Here is a 12,050-nt window from a genome sequence, read left to right as displayed (position 1 = left end):
AATTTTCAAAACAGTTTTCCCATTGATAACATGAGTTGGCTCAAAAGGACCATTTATAGTTGCATCCCAAATACCTCTATCCACTGATTCAAGAAAAATTTGCATTTTAATTTTCCAAAAAGGATAGTTTTCATCAGCAAACATTGGTGGTCTGTTTGTCGATGCACCTTCACCAAAGGTTTGAAAACTAGAGGCAATTTTCCAAGAATAGTTTTTCAAATATCTTATGAAAACCATCTCTGGTGCTAATTGTTCAAAATAGAATGACTTAGTTTCAACACCAAGAGGGGGGTGAATTGGTGAAATACAAAAATCAGAGTCTTTTTAAAATCTTTTTATTAAAAGAGAGAACTTTCAAAAGTTTCTTGAATTGCAAGGAAAAAGATAATTCAAGTGCAGCGGATACAGTTTACTATGTGAAAAGTAAAGTCGACTTGAAATGTAAAAGTGCAGGGATGGAAGATTCAAACGCAGTTTTTATACTAGTTCGGCCAAACTACCTACATCTAGTGTCCTTCCTGTACTCGAAAGCAAATGCACTATAATGATCAGGGTTTTTACAACAAGGTTTCTATAGAGACCTCGTCAAAATATAAAACACTTCTCTAACCCTCTAACCAAAATATAGGCATATATAAGACAAAGACAGCAGCAAGATATCCCCTCTCATGCAGTCCTCACAACCTTGAACAGTCCTCAAAGTCTAGAATACCTCACGTTCTCTTCCTGTAGTCACAACAGGGCAACCACAACCTTCACAAGATTGAGAGAAGAAGTTGATCACGTATTAGAAACACCTCAATGTGCAATATGATCAATCTGTCTTGAGCACAAACTCTTGCTCTACAAGCAACCACCAAAGAATGAACACCTCGGTCTTTCTTGATGAGGTTTTGGAGATTTAGCACGTTCTACAAATCTGAAAAGAATCAATGAAATAGTTAAAATCGCAAAAGTCCTTGTAGAAATCAAATTTGCGTCTATTTATAATTTATCACAATATTGACGCTCCTCAAGTCGACTATGCTACTAATAAAGTCGATTATGCATTTAATACAGTTGACTAACAATTAATGCTAGGTCAAAGATATAAAATATAGTCGTTAGACATCACAAGCATCAACAAAATTTCAAAACATAACTAACTAAGTCGAGTAGCTTGCGCATGTGACACCCGGACACTGACGAGGACGGGGAGTGATCGTCGGTGCAAGAGGCACGAAGTGCGAGAGGCACAAACAAGGAGCGGATCTTGGCAGGCTTCCAATGGAAGGGGCACATGGAAGAATCGAACATACACCGGAATGAGAGTGATCTAGAGACTGTATAGGTATGGGACTATACAGTTGAAGGATAACTTAAAGAAACTAATTTGGCTACTCATATCAACAAAATGCATTTGCTTTTCGGTAGCCTGACCCATAAGAATTCCATGGTTAAGTGTGCTTAGCGTGGAGTAATTTAGGGATGGGTGACATTCTAGGAAGTTTTCTCGGAAAGTGTTCGAGTGAGGACAAAGCACATTGGAAAGCCTTGTGTTGATGTGTGGGGGCAGTCAACATTTCCTGTAATTTGTCGGGATGTTACAGCTGTTTGAAAAGGTTTGTATAAAGCCACGAGATTTAATCGACTTACTTCATAAGGAAGTCGACTTAAAACTGTTGTTTTGCCACACAATATAAGTTCAATCAAAGTGCATGTGGTTTTCTTTTCTAAATTAAATGTTTTGCATTCACAGATGATATCTCATGTAAAATACAATGAATTATGCATACATTGATAGAATCAACACAAACATGTTCTCAAGTAATCATAAAAATGAAAGTAATGAACATGTAACACATATGAATATGTAACAACACATATATACATGTAACAACACATGTTGTTATTAATAATGTGTTGTCATCATAAAAAAACCAGAAGTTATCTAAGATTATAAGGTTTAGTTAAACCAATGCTTCCCTTATCAACAATCTCAACAATTATAAATAGAGGATCTATGTGTATAGCCAACACAAAAAAAATTAATCTCATATTTTAAGAAAAAAAAAATAACAGTGTACACTTCTTTTATGTTATTTGTAATTTTTCTCTTCTCATTTAATTTTTAAGTGAAAGTACAAAAATTCCATCAATTCGAATTCTTGTATCAAATAAGAAATTAATGTTTAAAGTTATAAATTTTATTTTATTAACTAAATATAGTGAACAAATTTGTTTCTTTTGGAAAGAAAAATACATTATGAACACTTATTCATCAAAAATATAAACTTTAGACATCTTTCTCTTAATAAAATACTATATATAATGTTTCGGTGGTAATTTGTAGGACTGAGAGACTAACCTTTCTAACGTGTCTTTCTTGCTTCCGAATGCTTGGATCGTCTTGAACCGCTCGCTCTCCTTTAGTCTGGGTCGCTCGGCTGCCTTCAATGTTAACCGCTCGATTTCCTTCAACCTTGATTGCTCAATTACCTTTTAGACAAAGGGGGAGGTACCTGCAAAAGATACTCCGACGCTCAAGTTAGGCGTGTGATTGAAGAGCTTTTGCTCTTAATTGAATATTCAATGAATTGTTATCATTATTGAGTATTTGGGAGTATGAGTTGAACATGAGTAGAACGTTCCTGGTTGCTGGCCTTGACCTTATATTTATAAGTCATCTCATGGATCTTACACTGATTCAGGCCCAATAAAATAAAAACAGATTTACCTTTAGATTCGGTTAGTTGTTCATAAATAGCTTATCAATATCTTTAATCAGATATCTTTGATTATCTTATCATCCGTTGGACTATTTGTCCACTAATAACTTAAATGTTGGTCCAATTGTGACCTAACATCATTTAACTTGGCTTAAACTTGGTGTAGCGTTTTGGACCGAACAGTCCTGAATGGCAAACGTTCGATCCATAATAATTATACATTGAATGTAAAAAAAAGTGGCAATTAATCATGATCCTTTTAAAAGTGATAACTATTCAATGGTACCGAGGAGGTCCTATACGGCCTAACTTTTCAGAAAAAATTTGACATGTGTTAAATGGTCATTAATTCATAATATGTTATATTTTATTTTATTCATAATATAAGAAAGGTTTATATACTTTGATACCAATGAAAAAAAAATGTGAAAATTGATAAGTTAAAATTATCTTATAAAAACTATATTTTTATACGTGTACTTTATTTTCTTAGAGGTCTCTTTAAGGGTTTGTTGGATTTGAGAGAGAGTAATTGAGTGGATTTGAATGTGATTTTTTTTATTGTTAATTTGGAGATAAACTAGAGTGAATTTTGAAGTAAAGTTTGTGAGAATTAGTGTAAGATTTAATTTATATGACATATTAAAAAAATTTACTTCCAAATCTACTCTTACTTATCTCCAAATCTATTCAAATAAACAAAAAAAAAAATATCTTCACATCCTTTCAATTAATCTCCTCCAAATTGACTCAAGTGAACTAGGTGTAAGTGTAGTTTTCTTAGTTTTGAAATAGTACACGATAAAATAAGAGATGCAAAATGACCAAAATTAATGTGTTCATGTCAACAATTTGAATTTGAATCTTCTATAAATTCTCATGTCTATTAAATCTTACTCGTATATACTATCCAATGAACATTTATTGGAGGAAAAAGAACTATTCATCTTCATCTGCAGAAATGGTGTCCCAACCCATTTTCCATCAAGTCCTTTTGCCATTTCTTTTCTGTATCACAACTCTTTCCTTGGTTGTTGCCGATCCCACAGATGGCTTCACCCATGTTCCATCACCTAGCTCCAACTTTCATCAAAAGCATTACGATGTTCCACAAAATCAGTGTTACACCTTTTCAAATGGAATACACAGATTTTGGGCATACACGAACAAATCTCTCACGTCTAGCAACGGAACTAGAGCCCGATGTGAGCTTCGTATCGTAAGTCTCAACTTTGACCTTGTTTTAATCATTCATTCATTAGAAATACTGTTACTTTTTTTCATACCCCTTTTTCTTTTCTCTTTCTTCACCTATCCATTTCCACTTTTTCTATTTTTTTTCTATCAATTTCCATGAAGATATTGATTCTTGATAATCATGAATCATAAACATGCAGTGAAGTATATGTTGCAACCAAATTTTAGTGATTTTAATGTCATAACAAAAGTTAATTAACACTCGAGTTCTTTAGAAAATGTTTTATGAACATGACTCGTCATTTATATTACGTAAAAAAAAAAACCCTAATTAGATTTGGCTTTGCAGGGGAACTATTATACATCTGGTGTGTTGCAATTTGAAGGGTATTTCTACATTCCCAGTGGCACAAGCGGTGCGAGCATCCAGCAAGTAGTGTCCAGTGCAATCACAACCTCTCAGACTAGGGTCTATAATGGATCTCTCACTCATTACTTATCACCTACTCTTGCACTAAACATCTACAATAACTGGTACCGTTTTAATTTAATCCATGATGTGGGTGCCAACAACGTGAAGATTTTTATCAACGGGGCACAGAAATTTGCTGGAAATGGTCAAGGAACAGGCCCTCACTACATGAAGATAGGAGTTTACGCACATGAGAGTGCTTCCCACTACTTGGAATCTCGATGGAGAGATATCAAGCTTCTTAGAAGATAATAGAGAATGAACCAGCTTTTGTTTCATTTCCAAGTTCTATAATAAGGGAAGTAAAGAGCTTGTTTAATTAGCCATATCATCCTGAATAATTTACTTGGACTCAGACAAGCAATGTTTAGAAATCCTGAATAATTTCTCAATAAACATTTACATTTTCCAACACACACAATCGTATTAAAATCATACTTTTATTCATAATTTTACTATCATATGAATAGAAATATTATTAATGTTAATTTCATTATTATAAATTATATTTTCAAAAGCTTTAATATTTTGATTTATAAAGCACAATACAACATTAAATAAAATAACAGAGAACAAAAATAAGAAAAATATGAGAAGAGAAAGAATTTTTTAAACAAACACGTTATTGCAGTTAAACATATTATACTTAATAAATTAACTTGTCAATCTGTTTCACAATTAGAACTTTAAACAGTTCAACTTCCCTCGAAAAGCAGTCAACATATTGAACACAAAATTGATTGACGATAAAAGAGAAATATGTGTTTGAGCGAATCATACTCTGCGGATAAAACATTGATAGTTTAATTCCAATTGAAATATCATTAATCAAATAATGATAAATAATTAAATAACGGTTAAAAAACAAAATATTACAATTTTATCTATACTCATGTATAAAGCTCTTTTTTGGTGTTCACATTTTGTTTGTCAGATTTATTTTTTAAATGATTTTTCTTAAATTAAAATAATTATTTTATAAATTTAATTGTTTTTAAAATTTAATCCTTTTTTTATATTTTATCATTTTTTAAATTAATTTTTTTTAATTATAAAATTACCTATAAAATAAATAAATAAAAATCATTTATAATAAAATTATAAAAATTATCTATATTTAATTTTATAATTATAATAAATGATAATAATTTTACTAAATTTATAGTTATAATAATGAGTGACCACACGTGGACTGTGTTTTATTAAATATGTTAAAAACATTTAATATATATTTATACATGTGAACTTAAAGTAATATATATATATATATATATATATATATATATATATATATATATATATATATATATATATTGTAATATTTAAATTTAAGTTTTCACAACACACGCATTAACATTGATTAATAATGATACCTAAAAGAACATGACAACTATTTTTAGTAATTTTGAAATGTTAATAATTTTTTATAACAATATTTTGATAACAGATTACATATTATTTTATTAATCCTTTTAAATTTATTGGACCAATCAAAACCACCACATAAACATTATTAAAAAATTGTTAAAAAAACATTTTTCTATTTTTAGATTCTAGAACCGCCCCAAATTCAATAAAATCAGGTTGGGATATCCATGAATTTGGATTTACTTATCATAGCCATCCACACATAACTACTTCCCAATTATTGAAAGTTAAGGAAATGGGTTCTAATACCATTTTTCCCCCTTATCCATGTTTAGGGAAATCTTTGTATTAGATAACTAACTCATTATCTACCATTATAATGTAAGATATTCAGTCAAGTGTAAAATTGATTACAGCAAATACATTCAATAAACTAAAGAATCCTTGAAAAAAATGAATAAATAATAAGTATAACAAATACCTACTTTTACAAATTATTATTTTCTGAAAAATTAGATTCTTGTAGTGAAAGAGAGAGGCAAAGAATCCAGGATTCGGCCCATTTCAATCCATTGGGCTATCATTCAGAAGAAAATAACCATTAATGATGCAAACAATTTGACAATTGCTTGCTGCACTCCATCAATTCTTTGTGCACACCCTCAATATAAGGAAAATACTTAAATATTCTTCATTGCATCATGCACCCACTTTCCTTGCCGCCACCATAGTAACCGTATTGGAGAAGAAAAATAAGAAAGAAAATGCTAAAAGAATCCATTCTGAAAAGATTTTTCCGCAAAAAATTTCATATGTTGCCGAAAGTTTTTCCGAAAACTTATTTCATGTGGGGATGCGCCAGAAAATTCATTTCGGAATGTAAACTATGCATTCTGGAAAGTATATTTCGGAAATCTGATCCAAAAAAATATGTTCCAGGGCATATTTCATGCATTCTAAAAATTCATTTCGAAAATCTTGTTTCAGAAATTTTGTTCAAAACAATTTTGTTCGAGAAATATTATTCCGGAAATTCTGCAAACCCTGAAAATCCTGTTCTGGAATTCATAATCCGAAAGTCATTTTTATAATGATAAAGTGATCGTTTTCAAAAATTGATAGGGTGTGGAAGAAATTGCCATAGAATTTGCTTGACTTCCAACCTTTCACAAGACAAGTACAATGTTTCGGCAAAACCTCACCATTAAATTAAAATTGTACCCGTTTCGGAAAATTGATGTAAAGAGATTCAAATGGATGAAAAGTGAAAATCGAGAATTCTATTAAAAAAGATTAACTACTGATATGTATATATATTACTCTTAAAAATAACTCTTACAACTTTTATGTTTTCTTTTAGAACTAAGTTAGAACAGTTGCATACAGTCAATCTTTTTGTAAATTATGTTATACATATTTGACACAAATTTTATTTGTGGTAGTTTGGGAGTAAGTTTTAAATAAGGTATTAGTTTGTAAAAATTGATAATCATTATCTAAATAAATTGTATTTATTGTTTTAATGCATAATATTTATATTATTCATTCATTATCTTCGAGCAAAATTTTACCCAATTGGACTCAAGATCTGGTAGTATATACCTTAAGCATAGCTAAAGCATATTTAAGAAGTTTTGAAGTCATATGTAGAAAGGTGGGCCTAAACTCTTATTATCATGGACTATATGTGAGTTTTTAGTAGATTAGGTTTATTTTAAGTCTTGTATCATGGGCTAAGTACTATAGGGTTTCCCTTTTAGGCCTTGTATAATAGGCCAAGTAGTGTAGGGTTTTGGTTAACTTGGGTCAACAAAGGTTAACACCCAATGTTGACCAAAGAGAGACTCATATACGGATTTTGGAGGTTACATACAGATTTTGGCTGTATGTAACTACGATTTTTCATGTAGTGAGTTAACCACATGGATCAATGTTTTGTCTTTGCCTTGGTGAGCAAGGGAGAATGGTGTCTCACCTTTGGAAAAGAGTGGCCATGTGTCATGTTCTCATCAATGATGAGGATTTTCCATAGGTAGTGGTCATGCGTCATTCTGAGAATGGAGAGGATTCTCCTATGTTAGTGGCTACATATCCTCTTTCTAATGGAGTTGATTTCTACCTTGGTCTCCAAACTAACGAAATTGAGGTTTTTAGGGTTTTGCTTCTATAATTTAATGACACCTTAATCCTATAAATTAGAGGTGTTTTCCCATATAAATTAACCTTTGAATTGAGTATTATTATGCTATCAAATTTCTATCATATCACTCAACTTAGGTTACCAAAGCTAGAGCACCTCTTCTAGGTTTTCTCTAGTTATCCTTTCTTAATAGTAAACCCAACCTCTCTTGAGAGCACAATAAACACCACCATAGCCTCTCTCCTTGCTTGAATCATGTAGCTTAGAGGAGTAACCACCATCTAACCACATCAAACTCACTATATGTGCACAATATTTTCACCACCAATAAGCTTCTACATCTGCTAACCCATTTGGAAGTCTCCACCTTGCTTGAGTCATATAGCTTGGAGGAGTTTAGTTTATTAAATCATTTGGTAATTAGAGCTTAGTTTTATTTCTTTGTCATTGTGTTTTATTAACCTTGTCTTGTTGTAACTATCTTGGAATGGTCCAAATCAACCTTCCTTACACACAAAATAGTTCTCACATAAATGTTGATGATTTTCAAAATTAAACTGCTTCTAACTCAAAGATACAAAATATACGTGTTTGATGACCTTAATTGATTAAAACACCAATGTAATCGATTTGGTCATGCAGATATGCTTGGTGCATGTGGTTTTTCATTTCCAAAAACTCGTTTTATGCATACACAAATAAAATCACATATCAAACATAGTGGTATGCAATGATCAACACAATTATGTTCACATATATGCCTGTAGAGATATCACAGAGCAAGCATAAGCATATAACATGTATAACACAGTACACACACATGTCTTAATATTAATTATGTGTTGTCATCATCAAAAACACAGATTTCACTAAGATTGTGAGTTTAGCTAAACTAGTGCTCCCCTTTCAACAATCTTAACACTAAGCTCCTCTAATATGTTTCCTTAAGTCTCTTTATACATTACAAGAAAAATCGCAATTACATACAACCAAAATCTGTATATAACCTTCAAAATCCGTATATAAAGTGATGTTACACACAGATTATATACGGACAAAATCTGTATATAAAAAAGGCGTAAATAAGTTACATACAGATATATCCGTACATAATTTCTTACGAAAAAATCCGAATGTAATTACATACGGAAAAATCTGTATATAAAATATGTAAGTAATTATATACGAAAAAATCCGTGTATAATTACATATGGAAAAATCCATGTGTAATTTATGATTTTATAAAAAAAAAATAGATAATTTTATATCTACATTTAATAGTTACGAGTTTCAATAGCTGATAAAAGTCAACATAACTGTCAAATGACCAAAAACCATCTAATAGATGAAACATTTATAACTATTTAATAGAAGATATAATTCACTGAAATCTTTCAACATTTATCAAAAATAATACATAAGTTTCAAGCTAAATGGTTTCTATATGTAAGAAAATACATTGCTAAAGTAAAACTTATCTCTTTATTGATAAGTTAACTCACTAAATAAGTATATATATATATATATATATATATATATATATATAAAAGATAGTTTGTAATAAATTTTTTCCTTTGAAACCAAGAGGTTTGAATTAAAATTATGCACTATCATAAAATTTTAGATAAAAACTCTCAAGAAAAGAAAATAAGAAAAAAAAAACTTCTTTACAAATAAAAATCAACTTATATATAGACTTATTTGATGAGTCAATATATCAATAAAGAGATAAGTTTTGTAAAATTATAAACTGATATATATATATATATATATATATATATATATATATATATATATATATATATATATNTATATATATATATATATATATATATATATATATATATATATATATATATATATATATATATATTGATGATGATAATAATAATATTTTACACCCAAAATCTCAAACGAAAACTTATCTTAATCCTCTATATAATATATAACGTAATAAATGTAATATATATAACAATATATCAATCATGATTAACATCCAATACAATAAATATATAAATATATATTCTCTACATTCGAACTATCACTACAAAAATTATTAATTTTAGGAGGGTTTTTTTTAGTATTTTCAGAGGTTTTAACCCCCAAAAAACACTTTCCCGCGATTCAGAGAATTACTGGAAAAATATCGTCACAAAATTACCGACGGAACTAGCCGGGATTTTTGAAAAGTGCCCCTATTTCCAGGGGTTTTGGAAAACCGCCGGAAATAACCGGAAGTTTGCAAAAACCGCCAGAAATAACCGGAGTTTCCTCGAAAACCGCTGAAAATATATTGATGACCATGTATTGTTTGACATTGAGGATGAGCATACCACTCGCTGCTCAATCTGGATTTTGCATAACACCTTTTGTAAAGCCTGTTTTGTTATTTGTTACAATGCTTAACCTAAAAATTAATTGGGTTTAAATCTTAAATGTAAAACTGTTGAGCTCATGCATGTAAAACTGTTTAAATCTTTAATGTTTGATTATCTTGTCACTCATGAAATTGTTTGCTAATTTTCAAAATCGGTAATTTGCTGAACAAGAACACAATCCAAGAACCAACATTTGATAGGATAATTGTTGTCTACAAGTAGTGCTCAATTGTATCTCTGATCTCTATTATGCTAAATTGAAAAATGAAATTATTTGATTGTAAAATGAAATACCTAAAAGACTATTATGAAAAATCTCATAAGTGTATTGTGTGAAAAACAAGGAATTTGAGTTATGTTCTGAGGGTTTTGGTACATACAAGTAATGCCTAGATAGAATCAAACAAGATGTAAAAAATCCATGAGTAGTTGTATTCTACTTAATTCTAAGGTGTAAAATGATTCATTAGGCCAGCTAACACCAAATAAAAACAAGAAAGAGGAATTTATGTGAAGCATTTCAAAAACATTCCAATGGCTGATATGGAAATAGTTCTTGTGAGTTACCTCATTTGTGAATCATCTCATCAACATCCAATGGTTGTGTTATTATCAATTACCTATTCCCCCAAGGTGCATAAGTGATGACTTGGTCACAACTTTTTACTTGACAGCCAGAAAAGAAAAATCCAGGATTGACTCCAATGGATTGGGTCAAGCAATTGATGATATGGAAGTTATCTAAAGATCTAAAAGTTTAAAAAAAGTTATCTAAAATTGCATATTATATAAAATAAGTTGTATTGTTCAACATATATAACTAATTGTTCATACAATTAATTGTTCATAAATAAAAACTAAATAGAAAGATGTTAAATAACAGTGTTCAATACTAAAAATTACAGAAAAATATGTTTAATTTTCTTCATTTTCGTTTGGTACGCTTCCTTGATCAGATACCTACAATATAACATAATAACTAGTCAATTATATATTTAAAACAAAAGTCATACAAATAAATTTAACAATTATTACCATAATCACTTGTATGTTGATGGCCTTTCTTGTTGCACTTCCAACAAAATATCCTGATTTTCATCTTGTTCATGGTCAAGATGAAAATAAGATGAACAACAATGTAGACTTGATATAATCTTCTAGGCGTGAGTACACACTTTCCTAAAAGCAATATTTCGTCCCTTATAAGAGTGAAGGGGATCACGAAATCCGCTTTTGAGATACAAAGAAGAACAACAACGATGATACTCACTCTTAGTATTACCGTTAAACAAGAATATGATTCTCAAGAATTGATTTGTGTGTTAAGAGAATGACTGAATGAATCCAGTAGAGCACAGGATCCCTTTATATAGATGTTGATCAGGCATCAATCCAAGAGATACCAGATTCTCACTAGTTACATTTCTTCATGAAATATTGTAAGTTTTCATGAATAACAACTCTTCATGAATAATTGTAATTCTTCATGAATGGTAACTCTTCATGAATGCTTGTAACTTTTCATGAATGATAACTCCTCATTAATAATTGTAACTCTTCATGAATGGTAACTTTTCATGAATAATTTTAACTCTTCAAGAATCTAAAAATTGTCTCTAATACTCTTAAATTCCAAAAATCCTCCGCCATTTGAGAGTATTGTATAATCACGTAACACAAAATTCAATTTAATAATTGCAATCTTACACATATATGAAAGTGTACATAGACTTGAACTTTCACTTAGTAGAATACACATTTCAGGAATTCGTATTTTATTGGTGTCG

At 30.1% G+C, this 12,050-nt stretch overlaps 1 protein-coding gene across 1 annotated transcript; it reads left to right on the top strand.

The window, feature by feature from the left end:
* The first annotated feature begins 3,646 nt into the window (after positions 1-3,646).
* On the top strand, positions 3,647-4,629 carry LOC106779739 (citrate-binding protein-like). The gene is made up of 2 exons (XM_014667918.2): positions 3,647-3,927; positions 4,255-4,629. Exons 1-2 carry the CDS (start codon positions 3,670-3,672, stop codon positions 4,627-4,629), a joined length of 633 nt encoding a protein of 210 aa, XP_014523404.1. The 5' UTR covers positions 3,647-3,669.
* The last annotated feature ends 7,421 nt before the right edge of the window (positions 4,630-12,050 follow it).

This window comes from Vigna radiata, unplaced genomic scaffold, assembly GCF_000741045.1.
Source record: "Vigna radiata var. radiata cultivar VC1973A unplaced genomic scaffold, Vradiata_ver6 scaffold_160, whole genome shotgun sequence".
NCBI lineage: Eukaryota > Viridiplantae > Streptophyta > Magnoliopsida > Fabales > Fabaceae > Vigna > Vigna radiata.
Note: the sequence above shows the minus strand (reverse complement) of the source record. Positions and strands in the feature narration are given on the sequence as shown.

Excerpts from the sequence above, each read along its gene's own strand:
- LOC106779739 (XM_014667918.2), top strand. The coding sequence starts at position 3,670 with ATGGTGTCCCAACCCATTTTCCATCAAGTCCTTTTGCCATTTCTTTTC. Across the intron at positions 3,928-4,254 it reads CCCGATGTGAGCTTCGTATC|GGGAACTATTATACATCTGG; the intron begins GTAAGTCTCAAC and ends TTGGCTTTGCAG.